Genomic DNA, 25,395 nt, shown 5'->3' with positions numbered 1-25,395 from the left:
AAAAGCACAATTAGAGAAGCTGTTAGAGAAAAATTATGTGCATTTGGTCATTGCTCTCAACTAAATACGATTTAAAAAAAAAAAGTCAAGGCCTATGTGTGCTCTGTTTTGATATTGTGTTAACCATTTGTGCTCACTGACAGAACCAGGGCCCAGTTTAAAAAAAAATCTGGATCAAATTGATTTGATATTTGGAAATCCCATGTTTTTATATCCAGTATTAATTTATCTATCTTACTTTTCTGACAGTTTTTTTTGAGTAACATTGGATCATTGTGATCCAAATACCAAATTTCAGGATTACAGGAATGACCAAATCCTGTTTACCAGCCTTAAATGGAACCAACAGTAGCATACTGGCTTAGCAAAACACAACAAATACTAGTGGCCACAAACAGCCATTTTTTGTTGGTAAGAAACAGAAACCCTGTAATCAATAAACATTTTCTGTTTTTACTGTTCTAATACAATATTGTCATTAAGTTTGTGATTATTCACTTTAAAATAAAACTTTGTTTTATTTGGTTAAAAAAACAACTGCATCCACTCTTCTAATGGAATCGTGATAATCCTGTTTTTTTTTTTTTTTTTATTATTCAAATAGATCCGAAGTTCAAAGTTTTGAATAACCCAAAGGGCAGGTTTGATCTACATCATATGTAAGATTAGATTGATCTTACAAAAACCCTCTGTTACTTTTGAAAAACCCATTTCCAAGATTTGATCCAATCTGAGATCCAAAATCGGGATTACTTTTGAAAAACTGTGCCTTGAAGATTATACAGATAGTTAATTTACACCTACACCTGATCAAACTAATGGAGTCCTTCAGGCTTGTTTGAAACCTACCGGTAAGTGTGTTGGAGCAGGGTTGTAACTAAACTGTGCAGGGCTTCGGCCCTCCAGGAATTGAGTTTGACACCCATGGCCTAAGCAATGGCTGTTTTAAGTTAATATGTTAAATCCGAGATATATATGATCATAGATGTCTTAAATGCCCATTTGACCTTTTTGTTTATTAGAGAATCCTGAAAAATATGGATTATGGTTTCCACAAAAATATTAACTGTTTTAATATAGGCTGATGTTCCGTGAATACACATTATAAACATTACCAAGGTATGTGCCATGAAGACTTGAAACAGAGCCTGTACTAACTATTTTGAAATAATAGCTAGTATAGCATACAATTCAAATTTTTGCATTTTTAGTATGGCTGATATTTAAGTTTAATTGAGTTTTATCACATTAATAACAATAAAAATATAGTTGTGGATTTTTAGTCTAATAACCACAAACGATTACTTTTCTAACTGTAAAAAAATCTATTATTTTACAGTTTTTTTTTCGTCAGTTAACGGCGTTATATTACAGATATTTACTCTAAAATAACAGACGTCAAATTACAGAAATTTACCGGAAATCTAAATTTAAGGAATATATATATTTTTTATTTAATTGCAGTTATGTTGAGTTTTTTTTTCTGGCACCAAAGCTGCTGAAAAAAACATAACTTAACGAAATGTATTTTACAGTGTGTAGGATTATTTGGTAGTCCTGTAAACTGACTGAGTTGCATTTTAATTGGTGTCTTTATTGAACATAAATGTGTGTGGTCAATATTTTTTTTTTAATTGAAAAGGACACATTCACTCCTTCTCTGCTGAATCTTAATTTCGCAATCTGAATTTCTGGTTTTGAAATTTAGAGTTCTGAATATCTTAATCTTTAAAACAGAATAATAATCCACGGGTGCTGGTGAGACATTATCCACCGACACCGTCATTAAATCAGATTGCACTTTTGCATGTGAACTCATTTTCACATTTTTAGGTTACTATATTTTATAGAGTACAAAATACAAGTTAAACCAACAAATATTTCAACAACCTTCTTTCAGCATGCAGGTCTGTTTTGATGTGGGCTATCCATAAGTAATCGCTCGCCGTTAACACCTTTTTTATGAATGGCACTTATTAATGGTCTCATTAGCACTTGTAGACCCACTGAAAGACACAGTCTGTATAAATGAAGCCTGTTTTTATCGGTCTTTCTGAGTTTGGATCTGAAGCTCATCATGACTAACGGAGAGACCGCAGAGTTCAGCAGTTTTCTGGCGCAGTCCAGTGGCGCTCCGAGAAGGAGATTGAAGCAGTGTGCAGCAGGAACATACACCGGGCTCATTGCATATGCAATTCAAGAATCACCGGACAAGAAGCTCACATTCAAAGAGGTAAATCTGCAAAATCCACAACTGTTTTCTAAGTTATACTTTTCTGTAAACTTGGCTAACGTCTTCATTTGTTTGTGCAGATAATGACGAAGCTGGAACCATTTGTGTTTGGAGAAAAAAGGAGCATTGAGAACAACATCAGAGTCTGTCTATCGTCGAACAAGTGTTTTGTGAAGGTGTGTTTACTAAGATAATATTTATACTTTTTTTTACCACAGTAACGAGTTGCAAAGTAGCCTATTTGTTACCAACTGATACTAAAACTCTTTGGTTTTTTTGTGTTCAGGTGCCAGTCGATCCAGATTATCCAAATCCCAAAAAGAATTACTGGAAAGTGGACGAAAATGGCATTACTCCAAAAATGCTCCGCCGACATTTCAAACACATTATGCACATGTTTCCTGGTCTTATGGCACGTGGAGATTATTCACGTGTTCATGATGACACACTCGTGCCAGTCTGCAAGGCTACAGAAAATAAAAGCGAAGTCAAGTTTACAGGCCCGTTCTCCATTGAATCTTTGCTAAAGAGTGACCATGGAGTGAAACGCATGCGCAGTACGCAGATGGAGGAACATCCACACTACAGAGAAGCGCAGTGTGCAGCGACAAAGAGAAAACACATGTATGCTGCAGTGGAGTGTTTTTACCCTGTTTCAGCAGAAGGAAACCACTTAGTCTCGACGAAAAGGCCTCGACTATCTTCAGGACCTCAGTTAGGACTGTTTTTCCTTCAGCAGATCCAGTATGATCGTACTCTCTTTAGCTCTCCTCTAATGTTCAATACATTTGTGAGCTGGTGAACAACGAGAAAGATCTTATGTAAATAGTGGAAATTGCACTTTTATTTTTGTTGTTCACTTTTAATAAAAACATTTTCTTCATTTTTGTATATGGTTTACTTGATGATTACCATTAACACATAATATAATAACAAAATATTTTCGATTGTGTGACCATTAGAGAACAAACTAGACCCATATGACATTATAGCTCACAGTGCAAACTACTAGCCTAATTGATTGTAATTTTAAAATGTTTATATATTCATACAATCGAATGCTTGTATTAAATTACAATATTAACAAGTTCATATTAATAAAATTTTTCTAATTTACCAATTCATTGCACTTTAGAATACGAAATTTAGGTATATAATTTATTTATAATGTATAATTTCTTTATATTCAAATAATATTTAATATAAATATTTATTAAATACATGTTACATTTGAGAGCGGCGCGGTGGCGTCCTCCACCTTACTGTGTGGAGTTTGCATGTTTTGCCCGTGTTTGCGTGGGTTTTCTCCGGGTGCTCCGGTTTCCCCCACAAGTCCAAAGACGTGCGCTATAGGTCAATCGAGTAAGCTAAATTGTCCGTAGTGTATGTGCGTGAGTAGGAATATATGGGTGTTTCCAGTGATGGGTTGCAGCTGGAAGGGCATCTGATGCGTAAAACATATGCTAGATAAGTTGGCGGTTCGTTCCGCTCTGTGGCAGCCCCTGGTTAATAAAGGGACAAAGCCAAAAAAAAAAAAAAAAAACGAATGAATGTCACTTATGCTAATATTATGCATAAACTTTCCATATTAAAAGACCAGGACAGGTTTTAAAGATATATATTTGCAATAGATAAATTAATATATAAATAGATATAGAAAATGTCATTGACATCATTTAATTGAAATCTATGAATTAATATTTATAGAGCTTCAAATGTAAATGAACTACTAAACTCTGAGGCTACCATAAAAGAATCGTCAATTTCTAAAGACTTTTGTGCCTTAAAACATAAGATACTGACTTTTTAGATTTTCTAAAAAAATGAAAAGATTACATAAAAACAATTTAAATCTTTAAAAACATTTAAATACTTGAAAAGTAAAAGTGATCTAACCTATAATAAAAATGATTTACACGAAAGAAAAACGTTTTGAAAATGCACCCTGAAATATTGCATGTTATAGTATTTTCAATGGGATAGCTCACCCCAAAATCTACGCCAACTCAGCCTTGTTTTAGTGTCTTTATTCTGTTAAACTAAAAAAATAAGTTAATATCTTTAGAAGAAGCTGAAAACCTGTATCCTAGCAATGACTTATAGGAAAAAGCAAATAGCCTACAGTGGAATTTAATGATTTCCAACATTCTTGTTCAACAGAAGTCAATGTTTACAGGTTTCCAACATTCTTCAAAATATCTTTCAGACTGGTTTGGAACAAGTCAAGGGAGAGTAAAAGGTGACAGAATTTTACATTTTTGAATTTCACATCTTACTTAAAGTGGGATCTCAGAATCCAGGTCTTTGACGTGCATTATTAACACAATGTTACCTCGTCAAGAAAAACAGCCCAATACCTTAATCGGTGATTAGCACATCATCTAAGATTTACACATCTGGAGTCGTCGATTTCCCGTCAAAACCGGTTTACTTTGCGCATAAAGATTTATTTTCTAATATAGGAAGACTTATCTCATCTTTTCCATAACTGTGATGTGACGTTTCTCTTAGATTTTGGTATGTAGGTGACGTGTTATTAGACGTTTAGACAATTAGAAAATTGTTAATTACAGGCTCTCTTAAAAAGTTGTCATTTGCTCTTTTTCATACTCAAAAAACATACGAGTATGTTGTTAATTTTTACATCTTACAAGGTGGATATTTTATTCATAAACAGAAGTTTGTGAAGTGTTCAGCAAAAACCATTTTATTTTATTTATTTAAACTTTGTAAAAGTCTTTGATGCAAATTAACAACAAAAAGAATGTTAGATTTCATGGAAGATTTTTTGTTGTGCTGACCCCGCGCTGTAATTGATGATTGTGTTGCAATATTTTTATTATTTATCTAGTACGTTTATATTACATATCGTTTTATTTTATTTATTTTCACTTGTTATGTTTGTTTAATTATTTCTGGATATGTTTTTTCACTTATTGTAATGGTCTTGGATAGCTTGTGTCTGAATTTGTATTTATACTTCGTATAGTGTTTCAATGCTTATAATAATAAAAATACGGTTAATTTTCACTTTTGCCACGGGGAGGCAGTAAATTGTTAAAGTTAGAAAATCACGTAAACTAGACAAATTAAAGAACATAGATTTAGTTATTTGATATAAACCTAATCATATAGGCCTAATTGGCATAATCAAAGCTGAAAATTACTCAAAATTGTTCCGCTATAAGTTTTTATCCTGTGTTTTAGGATTGTTGATAACGTTTTAACATATCAAACACTTTTAAAAACAAAAGCACTCACTCGGGGAAATTATGATAACTAGATTTATTAGAACATTTTAATAATGTTCTATACAATGTTTAGTAATTTAAACATTTGAAAAATAAAAATGCAAAATAACGTCTGTGTTTGTATATGGTTATTTTTAAGTAGGCCTATAACGAGAACCAAACCCACACATTCACAAAACAGTTCAGTACTCAAAATGCAGTTTATTTACATGCATTAGCATTAACATAATGTTTGTCCCCGTCAGGAAAAACAGCTCGATCAGCTTAACCGGTGATTAGCACATCATCCAATATAATGGTCACATTAAGAGACGTTTATTTCCCGTTAAAACCATTTTGCTTTGTGCTGTAAGGTTTATTTTCACATTTGCCACACGGAGGCAGTAATGATAACGTTAGTTAAAAAACATTGATTTATTTATTAACGACATATACTTAAAGCGTGATTATTTATTTATTTACCACAGACCTAAAGAGGTTTTAAGAGCATGGGACCCCAATCTGATCATCCGCGTGCAAGAGACTCTCATCCTAAAAGTTTGGATGCAAATATTTATTGTAAAAGAAAAATTAGACTCAATACTGTTGAAATATGCTGTGATTTTGGTGTAATTAAAATGTTTTACTCTTTACAATTCTGCATTCATTCATTACAAGTTTAGTTTGTTTACATTTTATTATAAATTTGAATCAAATTTGTCATTTTTGTGGAGTTATTCCACTTTTAATAATTATTTTTCATATTTATATATTGTGATGTTATTTATAATTTTGTATTATGTTATGATAATATTTAATCCACTATTTGTTTATTTTGTAGTTATATGAAATCTGAAAATGTTTTTGTCTTGATATTTTAAAAAATATATTTATTCTTATTTGATTAATCACTGTAAAACCCAACAGTCAACTTTATCAAATTAAATGGGTGTAGTTAACTCAAAATTTACTTAAAGTTATTTTACTTATTTGAAAAGAGTTTTGAACTTAAATGGAGTAAGTTCACAGTACTTTTTATTTAACTGCAGTTATTTTGAGTTTTTTTCCGGCACCCAAGCTGCTGAAAAAAACATAACTTAACGAAATTTATTTAAGGCTTTGCCCTTTAAGATTATTTGGTAGTCCTGTAAACTGACTGTTTTGCTTTTTTTTTTTACTCAAATGGTTTGTTGCAATTGGTTTACACAGGCCTGAACAGTTTTTGGAGAATGTAGGTAATTATAGGCATTATAAAATGTTATCTGCTCCTCCATTTGTTGCAATGGTGCTCTAGTATTCATAGTAGCATATAACACTACCATAAAACTAATATGCACATTAAACACAGCCTTAGACACATGATCTAATATTTTCTCAGATTCTTGAAAGTGTCAGATTTCTGGAGATTCCTGTATTCTTTTTCTAAAATACTATTTTTTTTTTTTTTTAGATAAAAACAAAGATTTTTATAAGTGTATCTATACCTCAATCAGAAAATGTGTGCGCAAGCAACAGTAGTCGATATTTTGTTCTTTTTATGATTAAGAAAAATTTAAAGAACTATAAATACCTAATATAAGACATTTATTAGTTGCAATAGTCATACATATTTTAAGAGATTTGACAGAAGAGGGTTTAACCTCTTAAAGGTTCATCTAGTTCACCCAATGGTTCACATAGCTTTCCTAAAAATAAAAATATATACACAGTATTTACTGACCCCCAGGTGGTTCCAAAGATTTATGAGTTTCTTTTTTCTGTTGAACACAAAATAAGATATTTCGAATAATGTTGGAAGCTGGTAACCATTGACAACCATGGAATGAAAAAACAAAAACTATAGAAGTCAAAAGCTGTGTCTGATTTCAGAGGCTGCATCCTCCAAAGGATGCGGTTGAAAGGCACTGTGTAATTGCGCTGAGACGAAGGCTGTCTCATTTAATAAAAAAAAAATTGAAGGCTCCTTCAAATGCAGCAAAGCAATTCCAGCATTATGGATGTGACATTTGCAGTGAAATCTCAAAGAGAAAGTATATGTTAACATTACATTAAAACATCTGTTTGTATTTTACAAATCAACTAACCACAGATTTATGGGAGCAGAAAATTATCTATCTAGATTTTAAATGAGGAAAATAATCATGCGTTATGGATGTGATGACAAAAAGTTACAGTAGGAGTTTACAGTATACAACATACTTTAAAAGAAATTCTGTGAATTAACCTGCTCAACCCAAAAGAAATAATGCTATTCAGAAGGTTAAGAGTTGGCTCTCTATAGAACAAAAATGATTTTATTATAATCTGATAATTTGATTTTATTTGACATTTTTTGCATTTATGAGGAAAAAGCTCTGTTATGGATGCGGCAGATGTGAAATTGGCACTTGTGTGATTTTGGTAAATGGCAAGGTAGACATTTGCATGGAAGCCTCAAACGTTCATTTCCATGGGTAATTAAGGACACAACTGGTGAATTCTTTGCGGCCTCACACATCCCAAGATTTATTGTGCGCTGATAATGGCAGGATGTTTTTTAAAAGAAAACTCTGGATTATATGCATGGAGTTTTTTTTTTTTTTTTTAAGTAATCAGGTTTTATTTTACTTGGACATCTATAATCGCATGTTAAAAAAAAAAAAAAGAGTAAGACATGTCTTACTAAAAAGTGGTTTTATAGAGAGTTTACATTTTTATGCGTATGTGTATGGATGAAAGGAAATATATTTTTAGATTTTGTAAACCTTGCTTTGCATTCGGATCGCTAAAAATAGGTTTTAGAATCACTTTGAAAAAAGTCACTACAAGTTATGGTTGCTAGATGACGAGATCTGTCCTTTGTAGGCAAGATAGTCTGATTTCAAAATGCTCTTTTCAGCTTTTGTGGACTTCAAAGGACTTTGAAGTCTGCATCCTTCAGAGGATGCAGCCTCTGAAATGAGACACAGCTAATGGTTCCAGCATTCTTTGAAAAATCATCTATTGTGTTCGACAGAAGAGAGAAACTCAAACAGGTTTGGCAGAGTAAATGATTATAGAATTTTCAGGTAAACTGACCCTTTAAGAGCATGTAAATTGAATCAAAGTAATCATAATCATAATATTTAAAACCTATTACTTGTGACTAAACTTCAAACTTGTGATTAAACTTTTTTTTCACTTATTAAATGTGATTAATCATACAGTGCATCCGGAAATTTTTCATTGCACTTCACTTTTTCCATATTTTTTTATATTACAGCCTTAATAAAGTCTGGAATAAATTCTTAAATTAAATTCTAAACTAACTTTCAACAGTTATTTTATAGTGCAATAACATTTAACAATTTTACAAGTTGTACTGTATTTATGATTAAATAAATGCAGCCTGTGCTAGTGAGCAGGATAAGCTTATTTTAAAACATTGTACAGTAGTATTAATAATTAATAAGCTCACTGGTGATTTAAATTTGTGAACTACCCAGGTAAAAAGAATAACCCAGAATATGAATGTAGCGCACTAAATAATAACACAAGACATCATCATGTACATTGAATTTGTATAAAGTTGATTGACACCTGCAGAAAAAATATATAAAAATCATGCCAAAATGTTTTAATGGTTCCCCTAAAATCATCAATTTCTAGTGTGTTTTGGAACATATTTCATAGGATACAGTGGTTTCAGCATGCCACTAAAAGAAAGGCAACATATTGCCTGTATAGAGCATTTTGAGGGATGTAAACAAAAACAATGGTCCCAATGTACTTCTTATTTGACATTTCAAATCAAATCAAAATCAAAAAGAGGCACATATTGATACATAATGTTATTATAGCTGTTTCAACACTGAGTTATGATTGAATTGAAGTTATGACAGTTCAAAAATATGAAATAGTTTAATAACAAGCAGGAAATGTTCATGGGCTAATGACATGACCACAGTTTCCATTAAAACCAATATACTCATACTCATTATAAACAAAACACACTACAAATGTTATGAGGGTTTCTATTGATTGCTTGTTTTTAAATACTACAGCTGCATAAGTAGCATATACCCATAACTTGCTGACTGTTGACATATCTTTGTTTATGTTTTGTGAGAGGTGCTCTAAATTCGTGGCCTAAAGGAAATGGAAGGCCGATACTTTCTCAGCTTCAGTCTTATCGCCTGTCACCTAACTGAAAACTATGATACTTAACTGAAAACTATATACATTACTTATACAATACTGCCTACCTGCCTTGATATTTTACGACGCGGTTCCTTGTACTGAGTATCATTTGGGGGTCTTGTTTGGAAACAGTTGGAAAGTTCCTGTTTCAAGGCAAGGTCAACGGTCGTTTAAAAAGATAACTGTGCGTCATTCTGTGACATTTCCTAAACATCATAACTCATCTATATATGCTTTCATAACATAAATTAGCCGGTCATTGACACCATGGTCTTATATTTCACGACCAACAACTGAAAGACAGCGCGGTAAGAAGATAAACAAACTTATGACGCGCCGCTGCGGTGAGCCCCTCCCATTATAGACGCACAGTCACGTTAGGCACGTCTGCTTGACTACGTGAGGTCATTCACGTTAGAGACGCATACGTTGGTGCAGGTAGGAATGGTTGATCAGTAAACATTTTTTGTCACTGAATGGTTTCTACATCTCTTGGGCAAACCAAGGGCTTTAATTTGAAGTACACCATAATAACCATGTGATGGAAGATGTATATATTCACAAAAAAATTATTTGAAAACTTCAAAATATTTAGGCTATGTTTATAGTATAATTTGTCGTTCAGGATTATTTATTCAAAAATTACTCAATTTATATGAGTTTCCTTTATTTCTGTTGAACACAAAATATATTTTGAATGGGCTAAATGATAACAGAGTTTCCATTTTTGGGTAAACAATGGCTTAAAATCACCATGAAATCAAAACAGACATTTAAAAAAAATAGATTTATTAAGAGATTTATCAGCGTCAATCCTTATTTTCAAAGTTTATTTATATTTAATTATTTTTATGAATCATGTGTCCTCATTATTATGACCTTTAATACAAATTATTTTCCTCCATCTTGCCTAATCGTCTCTGATGATGTTTTATAGGGTGGGGCAATCTGTCACTCAGATGAGATTGACCAATAGCAAAACCACAACAATCAACTCTCAATGGACATAACCAAGTCCTGCTTACACACATAAGTGCAAATAAGTTTCATACATCATTCAAAAAAGCATATGAATAACATAATATTGATTAATTTATTCATGTTTATTTATTGCATACAGGATCACAACGTATATGTGGTATATGGTATATGTGAAACTATATACAGAGCATTACATTTGTACAGTCAAAATATTTTCAGATAAAGACTTGACCTTTCTTTTGAAAATAAGTTAACTCGAGTTCATGGTAATCTGGTCATGTGCCTGTTTTGATGCTGAGAGCATGTTGTGTGAACAGGAGAGTGAAAAAATCACCCAAAGTCTTATGACTGGTGATAAGGTCAGTATAGGTGGATAAAATGATTAACAGACAAATTGCCCTAGCGAGGCAGTGGTGTCCATTATCTACTACAGCAATGGAGTAATAATTACCACTGCCTTTGGCTCAGGTTTCACCAAAAAAAGGTGCACTTTTTCCTCTTTATTTGCTCAACCTGTAAACTAAGAAACTTTAAATATTGCCTTCTGTATTGTTCTGAGCTTTGCAGAGAGGCAAACACCTCATTTGCACTGCAAGTTGATGCTTCCATCATGGGATTTGTCAAGCGCTCGGTTTCAGGCTCAGCCAAACCTGTCCAGCTGTGACAGATGAACCAGAAGGTGAAAATCTGAACTGTTTTTCCAGAAATTCCAAACTCAGTTTTCCTGTTTCCCGTAATATCAATATCTCAGACCCTCCTGCAGTGAAGTGATCCTGTTAATCTTTCTGATTATATGAAATGCATTCAAAGAAATATAATAGGTGTTAAATTTGTTGTTAATAATGCATGACACCAATAATTAGCACCATTCTAGACTGCTATTATATGTCAAGCAGTATTTCAAACCTTAAGATTAAGTCTGGACAAGACGATTGCTAGTAACCTTGTAGAGTCGCCTTCGGCATGTTGTTAGTGAATGAGTTTAGGTCCTGTTTTAAAGGTTATTTTAATGGAAAACAAAACAAAGTCAGGTCAGAGCAATTTTCCACTTCAGTAATTGGTTGCATCTTATCAGCAGAGGCAGTGACCTGTGGCAGGAATGCTACCATGTAGCCAGGTCATAGAAAAGTGGGCACTGTGAAGCAGGAGGGTTTTTCATATTAGGTGATCCCATTCAGGTCCTCCGTATTAGATGAAAAAAGCTTGGATACGATAAAACCTAGGAAAACAATCCACCCTTACCAACTGGTGAAGATGAAGCTGTGAAAACAATTCACGCAGAGGGGTTTATTTGGCCGGGGAACAGCCCTGGGAGTGTCTGAATGAAACCTCTATGAGAACAAGGAATCAACTTAGCTATAAAACATCAAGAACTTCTTATAAAAACATAGCATAAACATATTGGAGTCTGCATTAAATTACATTTGCAACACTCATTTTATTTACATAAAGCACATTAAAATCAAGTTAAGTGTCTGCTTTAATGTCTCAAATAACTTTTGTAAAATACAATATCAATATATGAGTGAAATAGCGTAGCAGATATATTTAAATAAAAATAATTTGGCTTGTGTATTGACTTTCTGATATATACTATTAACTGATATACACTCCTAAGTTACTGAATCTACAGCCGGTCCCCAGTAACTTACTGTAAATCAGTTACAGCAAAAACACTGTATTTACATTTACAGCTCCATTTATCTTACATCTATTTACATTTATAAATACATTTATATATGTAAATATAAAATATATATACAGTATTCGATATCTTTACTGTAAAATATACAGTAAACTTTACAATACATCTTTAAAATACAGTAACATACTACACAACTGTCCCACAGTAAAACACAGTTCATATTACAGTTAAATACAATGTACTTTTCAAAAATTGTTAATACTACTGAATGACATTTTGTGAATGTTTCATGTAAATCATTGAAAAAGGTATGATAGTAAATCATTTTTTATTTGATTAAACATGCACATTCTGAGAAAGTCCCTTTTAGTTAAATATATGGAAAATATCGGTAATATCACAATAGTCAGAAAGCAGTCCATCTAGACCAAACACAGTGAAGAATTATGCCCTAAATTTTATGACTAAGTTATTGAGTAACTTTATCATCCTAAGCATCAAAGTGAAATCAGCAGTAGAGTGCCATTATAATTGTTGTTCCAGCGACAATTGTTGATAAACTGATCGAAGATCATATACTACAACAACCTCTGTCAGAAATGACCTCTAAAAATCTGTGTGCCACCAATGAATAGCTAGCAAAAACTCCCACACAGCTGACACATGACATAGCTTAATATGTTTTGTAAATATAATAGCATTGTTTGGGGTACGTTTTCTATTCTTTGCAAACTCGTTTGTTGATATTGTCCATTTATGAGTTGCTCTTTGTGCTGTTCCACAACCCACGTTAATACATAATCCATAATACTTTGATCACACTGGCAGGAGTTTGTGTTGGCACATCATTACCTAGTTCATCATTTATTGAACACCACCGTGACCTAATTCTACAACTTGTTTATTTCATTGTCTGTGAATGAAATATCACATTCCTTTTTATCTTCATATTAATACTTACATTGTTTTTAACAGCCCCTATAAATAGTATTTATTACCATTGTGTAACTTTTAAGATCTCCTATTATCCTTTTTAGTAAATCAGTAATTTGTGACATTGAACTGACTGCAGGGTTCTCGCTTTAAGCCAAATATCAAATTCCCTTACTTTCACTGACTAAAAAGCTTAAATTCTTTGTCACTTAATGACGAAAAACAAGCTGCTGTTGTGCTAATATATTAATCATATAATAATAAAATAATGTTCAAATAAAAACATAATTTTTAAAATGGTTTTTAGCTTGTATATAGTTTTGCATGACTTTAATAGGCATTTAAGAACAACAATAGATAATTTACCTCAGATTCTGAAAAAACTTGGCTGTGAAGTGCTCTCTTTACCAAACACGATATAACTCGATAGTAATTTTAGTTTGGTGACTTCATTTGACTTAATCATAATAATAGGTGTGGAAATTTAAAAAAGTTCAAATATATACATTGATAAATGGAAACTAAACTTTAAAGCAACAAACCAAAATGCCTGATAAACCATAAAAAATAGCTTAACTATAATTTAGCATGGCTTTAATAGGCATTTAAGAACAAAAGTGGATAATTTACCTCTGATTTTGAAAAAACTAAACTCCTTTCTGTTTGTGTGGCTGTGAAGTGGGGGTGGGGTGGGGGGTGGCAGTATGATTCTAAGGGCCCGTACATTTAGGGGGGCCCCACGCCATCCCTACAGTGAGTTTAGTGAACCTATTGTCATGTTCATGAAATCAGTCTGAGATGATTCGCACTTTATGACATGACCAGTTTCCTGTTCTTAGCTGACAGGAGTGGCACCCGGTGTGGTCTTCTGCTGCTGTAGCCCATCTGCCTCAAGGTTGGATGTGTTGTGCATTTAGAGATGCTCTTTTGCATACTTCGGTTGTAACGAGAGGTTATTTGAGTTAGTGTTGCCTTTTTGTCTGCTTGAATCAGTCTGGTCATTTTTTTCTGACCTCTGCAATCAACAAGGCATTTGTGCCCAAAGAACTGCAATTTACTGGATATATTTTCTCAATAACCATTCTCTGTAAACCCTAGAGATGGTTGTGCGTAAAAATTCTATTAGATCAGCCGTTTCTGAAATACTCAGACCAGCTCATCTGGCATCAACAACCATACCACATTCAAAGTGACATAAATCACTTTTCTTTTCCATTCTGATGCTCGGTTTGAACTGCAGCAGATTGTCTTGATCATGTCTACATGCCTAAATGCATTGAGTTGCTGCCATGTGATTAGCTGATTAGAAATTTGCGTTAACGTGGCCTTGGTTATAAAGTGGCTGGTGAGTGTATATTGATAAACTAAACTTTAAAGCAGCAAAGATGACAATAAAGACAATAATGTATAAAAATTATCTGACTTTAAGTGTCTGGAATGGATATTCCAGAAATTTTATGACCTGTTGGAATACTTTTACTAATGCCAGTTTTGAAGAGCTACGTGATTGAGGTTTGAGGAAGGGCCTGCAACACTGCACGCTGTCTCATGTCATGTGAATGTGAATCATGGCTTATAGTATGATTCATACTACATCTGTTATTGCATCACATACTGCATCTGCTCTAAAGCAGTTTAGTACAGTTTGAACTGATTGTGACTATGCAGGTTATATCCTAACTCTAAAACAGAAGGACTGGGATTCTATTAACACATAATTAGGAACGTATAATATAAAAAATTAAGTTTTAAAGGGAATCAGTTTGGTTGGTGCATGGATGCAGCACGTTTCTTTAGTTGTTTGTGCTGCGACAAAATGCAGCAAGTTTCTTCAGTTGTTTGTGTTGTGACAAAATGCAGCAAGTTTCTTCAGTTGTTTGTGTTGTGACAAAATGCAGTGCACTTCTTCAGTTGTTTGTGTTGTGACAAAATGCAGCGCACTTCTTCAGTTGTTTGTGTTGTGACAAAATGCAGCGCACTTCTTCAGTTGTTTGTGTTGTGACAAAATGCAGCGCACTTCTTCAGTTGTTTGTGTTGTGACAAAATGCAGCAAGTTTCTTCAGTTGTTTGTGTTGTGACAAAATGCAGCACGTTTCTTCAGTTGTTTGTGTTGTGACTAAATGCAGCAAGTTTCTTCAGTTGTTTGTGTTGTGAGAATTTACAACATGTGCTTTCAAACTGATGAAGATCGTTTCTTAATTTGCTGGTGTTTTTTTGTAATTGCAGTGCATTAAGCTCTCTCTGCCACTGTATCAGCCTGCTTTTGGTTGGCTTGGTATAAGTGCATATATTAATAATTCAATCACACATTTAAAATGAATAGTCTATTAATGGCAAATTGCACAATTGAATTTACATTTAGAAACACTTTTAAAAGAAAATAGCACTGGTTTAAGCATTTTTAATTGTCACGTGGAGTAACTTTCATAGATTAATGTTCAGCAGTATTTATAATGGATCATTTTATTCTACTTTCTTTACATTATTTTGGCAAGTTCCTCTTTTACCCAAGTACGACTGTTCAGTATACTCTTTTCACCATTGGATGCCACATTTATATTATAAGACATGTAACCAAGGACGAGAAACAAAAGCAAGAATCTACTATCCTCTTTTCAGTCAACATTTCTGTGTCAAACAGGCCCCTTGTGACCTTTAAATACCTGAAAGGAAGGCGTGTATGTGTTTTATATTGTTATATTGTGTGGTAATACCACCCGTAAACCGGCGTGTCTGTGTGGTTGAAATGATAACATAATGACTGTTTTGTCCCGTTCTTGGATGACCGCTGTAGAAAAATGGTCGTTGGTCTTGAACCTCCTTTAATCTTTTGATTTGTCCCAAGCCAAGAGTCTAGGGAAAGGGAGATCAGTGTTTATCTGCTCTTTTCAAGGCATCCAGTAACCTCAATGTTGTGCAAACCAGATATGAGGCATTCAAGATGAAACCTGCCCTGTGTTTTAAGTACAAGGACACAAATAGAAGTTAATGTAACAAATACAGATTTTGTGAGAGAGACCTGACTGAAAGGTAAGAAATGTACACATCAGACATTCAAAAAAGCTAAATTTAGCATAAGAGATACATGCTTTATAACGTTAAATATCACATTTTAAAAAACCAAATATGCAAAAAAAAACAAAAAACAGTTGGGTTAAATTAATAAATTTTAATAATTTTTTTCAACCCAACAGATGGGTTTGTCCATATTTAACCTAAGTTTAAGTCGAAATAACATAACATTTTTTAATTAAGCCAAACTAGAGAGTGAAATTGTGGGTAGATATTAAAATAGCACCAGACTCCATGAGAAACACGTTTGAGTACACAATGATATGAACCTGTCAGGTGAAAGTCCACAATCCTTATCAGTTATTATTCTCTTTAACCCAGTTTATTAACCCGAGCAGTCTACTCTTTCATTTGCTATGCATTTTCCTATAAATCTTAATATCATAAAAGTTTATCTGGTCAACAGTGGTTTCTGTATTTTTCCACAATACAATTTAACCGGTCTGACCGCCAAGCTTTACATCCAACAACCTAAAAAATAGCTGTGATCTGACCATTCGAATTTTTGAAAAGTCTTTAGCTTTGCAAGTAAATTCAGCATTTATTTTGCCATCTAATTTAGTTTGCGGTGTAAATGGTGCTTGAGAGTTGATCAGCGTAATGGTAGTGTGCAATGTCCATTGTGAATGTGCTTGTTATCACTGCCTCATATTAGCTTTCCATAGTGAAAGCATTGTGTGGTTGGAGATGCATACACACAAACAAAGGCATGCATTTGTCTGGACAATACTTTGTTGATTCAAAAGAAAAACAAGTTTGAGACTTTTCTGTATTAACTTCACAACCATGCACTGACATAAACTGTTAAACAATCTACAAGTTATCATTTTTCATTTTATGATAATCCATTTTCCCCATTATTTCTTTATACTTTTGAACTGAAACTTGATCTCTTCAACAACTTTTGGTGTTGATGAGTTTGAAAAAAAGTGTCTTTTATTGATTAGTTTGAAGTGATTTATCGTCTGTCTTTATTGTAAATTGTGATACAATAACCTGGTTATAAACTGGTACTTTATTCTGTCTTAATCGAGTTAATATATAGTTTCAAACTACTAAAATGTCAATAAAAGTCATTTCTAAAGTTTAGAGTTGATTTTTCAACATCGAGAGTCGACAGAGATGAAGAGATTTAGAGGCTCCCATAATGCAGATTAATAAACGGATATTTTTAATAGTGTACATATACAGGTAAACACATTCCATGTCTACCTCTGTCTATTCAGCAACAGTTTGTCTAGTCCAGTAATTTTTCCTCAAGTGAACAACGCTGTCATCATATCTCATGCAATGCTGTGAAAGGAAGGCATGACTCAATGAAGTTGCCCAATAGACGGAGGAGTGGGCAGGACCGATTATTCACATCTTTATAAAATTGCCTGCTACATCCTGTCGCGAGCAGCACGTAGTCAATTGTCTTCAAGCTCTTCAAGAACTTTTCAGCTTTGTTGGACTTTGTCGTTTTTATTTTTCCGGACATTAAACGGGTAAGTCGTTTTATCTTTAAGTCTTATTTGACGTCTTTTTAGTTTGACTAATTGAGTCTTTACAAAACCGCAGTCTATTTGAAAACATATCTGACGTGATATCGAGGAAGATAGCTATTTAAAAACTTTAGTAAGTATAAAAATGGAAAGATAGAAAAATAACAGGAATTTGGTACAAGTCCCTGTTTGTAGGCGAATTATAAAAGAAACATTGCTATAATGTTGTTAATCATGTTACGCGGGTGCGTATGGTTTCACGTGCACTTGTCAACAAAGCAGGTGAGCCCAAGTAGGAAGAGAGATGCACGACATCAAACTACTACGAGTGTTTTCACTGCGCTCAGCATTTTACATGACCTGCCACACGCAGATCAGCTTATAGAGGTCTCATGATAATCTGTATCAAGTGTGTTCGATAATGGAGACGTGCAGTGAATGAAACATCTGTTCTTAGCCAGTCAATCAGTTAGGCAAGGCTTACAATTTAATAGAATAGATCGTTTTAATGCCATGTACAGGCCAACTTGATTACTTTTTCCCAACACGGATCATAACGATTTAACTGAATACTTTGTTGGCTATACAAGTTTTACATTTTTCTAAGGTAATTTGACGTTTTAAGAATAAAATTAGGATTTAAACATTGATTTAATTAATATATGGTTTTATAAATGTGTGTCAGAGCTAGTTTATTTGGGCGGCTTCATACAATTCAAGTTACGTTTAGTTACAGTAGAGAACACTAACCATAAAATAATGACATGAAGGCTAACGTTAAAAACATGTATGTTTATTATCAAATAAATTGGCTATGCCTGCACGTCTAAAATATAAATGGGAATATATTTATTCTCTGTTATTGTAGGTCAACAGGAATTATAGCTTGATAGAGGAATACATATGGGAGTTAGTAATAGTTCTTGTTCTAATATGTTTTAAGTTTGGTATCATTGCAATTACAAGTGCATAATTCAGGATTTTCCATAAATTCTGGACTGTATGATTATCAAAGGTTTTCCCAGTACTGAGTTGCAGCTGGAAGGGCATCTGCTGTGTAATGTATGGCTGTGTAAAACGTGTGCTGGATAAGTTGGCGGTTCATTCTGCTGTGGCGACCCTGATGAATAAAGGAACTAAGCTGAAGAAAAGTAAATAAATGATTCTCAGAAGGGTAATCTCCTTTGTTCATGATTCTTACACACTTGATACTTCTGTGTCAAGGGACACATTTTTAGACATGCTTAATTAAAAACTGATGTCAAGGGACAGATTTCAAAAAAAAGAAGAAGGAAAAAAGGTTATGGGAAGTGAAACTGCAGCTGCAGTGATGAATCTGTTCCAACATAAACATTATACTTGCTGATATTTACGCAATAGCAACCCAAATAAACCTTTAAATGTGTCCATTTGTTAGTGAAAACGAAGATGTGCACATATTTATAAAAATATCCAACGCAATCCCTCGGCAATTCGTAACTTTACAATTTAGTACGATTTGCTAATCACCCAATGGTGGTTGGGGTAAGGGTTGGGGTTGGGTGCCACGCCTCCTTTTTAAAATCGTACATTTCCTTACGACTGAACTCGTACTAATTCGTACTAGCCACCTAAGCTTTTCACTCAATATAGCACATGTGCTGCTGCTGATGTGACAGTAAAAGTGATTTGTTTTGACTAAACTGACAAAACGTAAAATACTTGCGTTTCCTTGTGAGATCAGGCTGAAATATCCAAAAATCTGCAATATTGATCAATTCATAATCTAGTGTTTGATTTAAGAAATCGCATTTATGATGTAAATAGTATCAGAAGCTTGGATTGGAAAAGTGGATAGGTGAATTTGGAGTGTAGTAAGTATTTCGGGGCACGAGAAGGGCAGGACCCGACCTTATGTCTCTTTGGTTTATATCCTGCTGAGACATTACTGATGCTGCCACTCCCAGGTAAAAGATTAATCTGCAAAGGCCATTAGGGCACACGGCTTAAAAACAAGCAGGTGACCTATTTGCCAGATACTATTTTTTGTTTGCTCTACGCAAGGCCTGTTTTAGCTATGCCTCAAACTTTATTTTCTTGGGTGAAACGGATTGCATATTTTCCAAATATCAGGAAAATAGTTAATTTCTTCCAGCATATTGTCTATTGTAAACCAAGTTTGCAGTATTTTGTCTACTGATTTGTCTGCTTATTACCATCCATGTCTTTGTTATTGTCCTGCATACAGATAATATTTTCATATTTATTATGAACTATTTCATAAACAGAAATATTTGAGCATCCACACCACACAAGCATTCAATCATTTTCTTTTCGGCTTAGTCCCTTTATTAATCAAGGGGTTGCCACAGCGGAATGAACTGCCAACTTATCCAGCACATGTTTTACGCAGTGGATGCCCTTCCAGCTTCCAACCCATTACTGGAAAACACTCATACATTCTCATTCACACATACACTGCGGACATTTTAGCTTACCCAATTCACCTATAGCGCATGCCTTTGGACTGTGGGGGAAACCAAAGCACCCGGAGGAAACCCATACCAACACTGGGAGAACATGCGATCTCCACACAGAAATGCCAACTGACCCAGCTGTGGCTTGAACCAGTGACCTTGCAGTGAGGTGACAGAGCTACCCACTGTGCCACCCTCACACAAACATGTTCCGTTTTTAAAAGTGCACTATAATTTTGTCATCTGCAACTATAATGCGCATTGAATCTGTGGAGAGTGATTATGTTAATGTTTAAAAATAGAAAAAATCTTCAGTGTTATTCCTATGGTATTTTTAATTGAGCAGTTGTGATGTGGATCTCTCCTGTCGTTATAAAGAGAATTCCAAAACTCTTGTTATTAGCATCACCATTGATCATTTACTGAACTGCTAGCAACAGCTTATTGCTTGTTTGTGAAGTTGTGTGCATTATTTATAAGAGACTGAATGTGATTCAGTGCCATAGTTCATTCATTCATTTTGTTTTCGGCTTAGTCCCTTTATTAATCAGGGAATGAACTGCTAAATTTTCCAGCATCTGTTTTACACAGCGGATACTCTTCCAGCTGCAACCTAGTGCCTTAAAATGTTAAGTGCAATGTTTCTTTTTGGTGTTACTTTAGAAGATGTTATAATATAATAAAAATACATATGTTGTTTAGATTTTTAAGTAAATGACAGCAGTAAGGAAAAAGCAGTTAGGAAAGCATCTGATCTTGGCAATATAGATGTGTTTGCAGAAACTCTGCTATTCGTTTAAATAGATGCATTTATTATGGTAGTTTGATTTTGAAGTACATTTGAGACTATACAACTCTGACAATTTAGCTTTAGCTTCTTTGAATAACACATAGACTTTGCAGTACAGAATGTGTCAGTGGCGTTTTCTTGAGCACCGCATAATTTTTTATAAATCATTGAAAGAAAGAGGCTCTTTGGAGCACATGTAAATGAAACATCATTTTGATATAAAAAATGTCTTATAAAAATCAGTATAAAGACTTTAATCGACAACTTAAATTGGTTTTTTTAATACCTTTAAAACTATTCACACCTTGGTAATAAAAAGTGATTGACATGCAGATACATATAGCAGGACCTTTGAATAAAAAAAAATATATTTGTCTTTTATATGAATGAATCTTCATCCTTTATTTTGATCATATAATTTGAATTCAAAGGCTCAAACTGTTTTCATCTAAAAGAGTCTCGTATTCATAAGTAATTTGAGCTCTCACATGATCCAGGGCAAGAATTTGTGTAGGGGGCTTCAGTAGAAACCTCAGCAAATGACGGACTGCACAATCACGCTTTTGAACCTCTAAAACTCCTCTTTATAAAGCGTTTGGCTGGGTTCCCAGAGCTAGTCGTCTGCGAATCAAAAAAATCAATCGTTGCTTTTTCACAGGATTTCAGTACAGGATCACTCCTTGAACCTGGGGGATGATAAGACACAAAGGCCTACATGCTGGCTTTGGTGTAGATCTGAAAAAATGGCTGGTGTTAAATGGGTGGAGGGTTTGCTGGAGTCGTGGAAGCAGCTGTGTCAGTGGCTTCCTGTGTGTCGTGTCCAAACCCGATACAGAGGAAAAGCCTGACATGTGACCTTTAGAAACCTCAACCAGACAAAGAGCCTGTTCAAGCCCTCGCTCCATTTTTATGCGCATTGACATTCAAACTCTCGCCTTTCCAAATGTATGATCCGCAAAATCAAAACACAAAGTAAATGACAATGCAAAAGAGTACAAAACCTAAACACAATGCATTCAAATGTAAGTAATGCAATGGATTTGTTTTGGTTTTTAGTTTCAAAGACCATTTTTATATGCATCTACATTAATATAATTGTTGCACAAGAATGAGATTAGATTAAGCAAAACTTATTAAAAAAAAAGTAAAATCTTAAAAAAAACAAACATGTAAATCGCCTCAAATGATCAAGGGTAATATTATTTAGTGTTGTGATTCCACGGTTGTAAACAGCCACTGTCAAAGACTAATTACACCACTATGTAAACATGGAAATGGTAATTTGTTGCTTCCTTTTGTGTCCTTGGAGGAAGATTGTGCTAAATATTAAGGGATAACATTATCGTGGTTGTTTATGTCACTTTTTTTTTCTACCTCTAGGTGTCCTCGTTGAGAATGGACGATATCCAGGTTGAGTCGAAACCTCTGATTGTGGACAAGGATTTGCAGGTATGGGAAATACTGTTGTCTTTTACAAAAAAAAACAAAACAAAAAAACAAAACAAAAACAAATTTATATATATATATATATATATATATATATATATATATATATATATATATATATATATATATATATATATATATATATATATACATAAATATACATAAATATAATTTATTTTACTATAATTTACTGTTGTCTTTTACAAAAAAAAACAAAAAACAAAAACAAATTATATATATATATATATATATATATATATATATATATATATATATATATATATATATATATATATATATATATATATATATATATATATATAAATATAAAAAAATTATATATATTATGTATATATATATATATTAAGTATATTATAATAATTATATTATTATAATATGTATTAGGGCTTAAAGATATTGAAACATTCTGACATTTTTGGACTGATATTTTGTATTTCTGCGATGTTTATTGCGATGCGAATACAATTTCATCAGATGGCTTAAAAGAAAGCTTCATTTTACATTGATTGGGGTGATTTTGTAGGGGATTGAGTCTCGAATAACATCAAACAAATAAATTACAAGCATAGATATATACAATATAACAAAGATAAAAGTGAGTTATAGTTTTCTGGAGAGTATTCGGGTACAGATATTGAATAATCAACACTGTATTGTACTGTATATAATGTGATCTTTATAAAAGTTACAAACATAATAATTTCTTGTGGCCGGATGGTTCAAACTCTGAAATATACAAATGTTTACACCGTCACAGGCCTTAATGGGTTCACCTAAAGATGAAAATGTACTCACTATTTAGTCACTCTTCACTTGTTTCAAATGTTTAAAAGCTAATAAAATATCTTATTTTTAAATTCAACTAAAAAAAAAAGCTAATAAATTTTAAACAAGTTAAAGGGTGAAGCAAAATAAGTGAGTAAATTTACATTTTTGGAGAACTGATTTTGGAGAATAGATGCAGATGATAAACCTAATCCCAACTCAACATTGCATATTCTGCTATGTCACTATTGCGGATGCACACATTGCGATATTGATGTGGAAACGATATATTGTGCAGCTCTAATTTGTATGTTTATAATATCATGATAACTTACACTTCTTCTTCTGTTTTAGGGGCTGAGGGAGGCTGTCCAGAAATTGGAGCTCAAGGCAAGCATATTATTTTTGTATTTTATTTGTGTTTTTCTGTGCACTGCATTGAAAATCACATAGTCCCTCCAGAAATAAATTGTGCAGGAGAGTGCAGCAGTTTTCTAGGAATTTAATTGAATTTTTCAATTTAATTTAATTAAATTGTTTTATTTTATTTGTATTTTATTCATGCATATTAAATAAACACGTTGATTAATTATATTTATTTATAATAGACTTTTACAAATTATGAAAGAAAGTGGCTTTTATATATTATATTATATTATATTATATTATATTATATTATATTATATTATATTATATTATATTATATTATATACACTACCTGACAAATGTCTTGTCGCCTGTCCAAGTTTTAGAAACAACAAATAATAACTTGACTACTAGTTGATCATTTGGTATCAGTAGTGGCTTATATGAAAGGTTAAGGCCTATAGATTACGCTTATTTTACCTAATAAAATATGATCATGGTGTTATGGTGCGGTGAAAAAAGAATTAATATTGTGTATGACTCCCATGAGCTTGGAGGACTGCATCCATACATCCCTGCGATGACTTGCATAACGTATTAATAAAGTCATCTGGAATGGCAAAGAAAGCGTTCTTGCAGGACTCTCAGAGTTCATCAAGATTCTTTGGCTTCATCTTCAATGCCTTCTTCATCTTACCCCAGACATGCTCAATTATGTTCATGTCTGGTGACTGGGCTGGCCAATCCTGGAGCACCTTGACCTTCTTGCTTTTAGTCTCTTTGATCTAGTGGCCGAAGTATGAGATGGAGCGTTATCCTGCTGAAGAATTTGCCCTCCCCTGTGGTTTGTAATGTAATGGGCAGCACAAATGTCTTGACACCATGTCTGGTGACTGGGCTGTTGATGCTACCATCCACTCTGCAGATCTCTCGCATGCCCCCATACTGAAAGTGACCCCAAACCATGATTTTTCCTTCACCAAACTTGACTGATTTTTGTGAAAATCTTGGATTCAAGTCGGTTTCAATAGGTGTTCTGCAGTAATTGTGATCATTGTGCTGCAGTTCAACAGATGCTTTGAATGAAAAATCTACCTTCTACCACTTTTCCAAATGATCAACTAGAAGTCAAGTTATTATTTGTTGATCTTACAACTGGTATTGACGACAATACTTTTGTCAGGTAGTGTAGAACTATTATGATATTAAATTACCACAATTTACAAAGACCCCCACTTAAATGTGCAATACTCTCCTAATCTAATATATAAAAAAAACTTTTTTTTAAAAAACCTCTATAAACTAATTGTTCTTGTTAAATTCAATAATCCTCTCCATTCAAAAATCTGAACGGTCAATCTTTGTGTGGTCATGATTACAGCAGCACTGATACAGTACAGATCTGCATCCAGCAGACCTCTCGTGCTGATCCTCACACAGATTAAAGCCCTGAAGTTTGCAGGTCATGTGTTTAATAAAAGCGTTCAGCCTCTAGGCCAATGACGTGGGCCACCGAGAGACACATGGGCCATCTGCTTGAGGCGCTCACGTAGGGATCGTCCCGTTTAAAGAGATTAGTGTCAGTGGGGAGACAACATATGTTTGTGTTCAGTCACTATACAAAGCCAAGCACAAGATGTTTGTGTCCTTGTCAGTGCTGAAGATGTTATTTGACTTTCTTTGCATCCCGAGCTTCAACTTGAGGCTGGTTTTTGCAGCGTCAGCCGCTTGATCTTTGACCGTTGTCCTTTCCAAGACTTTTCTCAATGACTGTTGCTGCTTATTTGTCATTGTTTGTCACTAGTGTTAAATTAA

The 25,395-nt window shown here is 33.6% G+C and overlaps 2 protein-coding genes across 3 annotated transcripts in view; both read left to right on the top strand.

Moving 5' to 3' along the window:
* The first annotated feature begins 1,865 nt into the window (after nt 1-1,865).
* On the top strand, nt 1,866-3,062 carry si:rp71-45k5.2. The gene is made up of 3 exons (NM_001044940.1): nt 1,866-2,233; nt 2,314-2,409; nt 2,520-3,062. The coding sequence occupies exons 1-3, from the start codon at nt 2,078-2,080 to the stop codon at nt 3,033-3,035; spliced, it is 768 nt and encodes a 255-aa protein (NP_001038405.1). The 5' UTR covers nt 1,866-2,077; the 3' UTR covers nt 3,036-3,062.
* Nucleotides 3,063-10,008: 6,946 nt separating this feature from the next.
* ndrg1a (N-myc downstream regulated 1a) overlaps nt 10,009-25,395 on the top strand; it is a 27,577-nt gene continuing 12,190 nt past the window's right edge. Inside the window, exons 1-3 of one of the 2 annotated variants that reach the window (XM_073931204.1) lie at nt 10,009-10,059; nt 22,363-22,431; nt 23,569-23,604. In XM_073931204.1, coding sequence (XP_073787305.1) covers nt 22,378-22,431; nt 23,569-23,604 — 90 coding nt within the window. In that variant the 5' untranslated portion in view covers nt 10,009-10,059; nt 22,363-22,377. Of the gene's footprint in view, nt 10,060-17,657; nt 17,740-22,362; nt 22,432-23,568; nt 23,605-25,395 lie in introns of those variants that run through there. The other variant, NM_213348.3, reaches the window with a different exon arrangement.

This window comes from Danio rerio, chromosome 19 (genome assembly GCF_049306965.1).
Source record: "Danio rerio strain Tuebingen ecotype United States chromosome 19, GRCz12tu, whole genome shotgun sequence".
Lineage (NCBI taxonomy): Eukaryota > Metazoa > Chordata > Actinopteri > Cypriniformes > Danionidae > Danio > Danio rerio.
The sequence above is the reverse complement of the archived record's forward strand: the minus strand, read 5'-3'. Positions and strand labels throughout refer to the sequence as shown.

Excerpts from the sequence above, each read along its gene's own strand:
- si:rp71-45k5.2 (NM_001044940.1), top strand. The coding sequence starts at position 2,078 with ATGACTAACGGAGAGACCGCAGAGTTCAGCAGTTTTCTGGCGCAGTCC. Across the intron at positions 2,234-2,313 it reads AGAAGCTCACATTCAAAGAG|ATAATGACGAAGCTGGAACC; the intron begins GTAAATCTGCAA and ends TTGTTTGTGCAG. Across the intron at positions 2,410-2,519 it reads CGAACAAGTGTTTTGTGAAG|GTGCCAGTCGATCCAGATTA; the intron begins GTGTGTTTACTA and ends TTTTGTGTTCAG.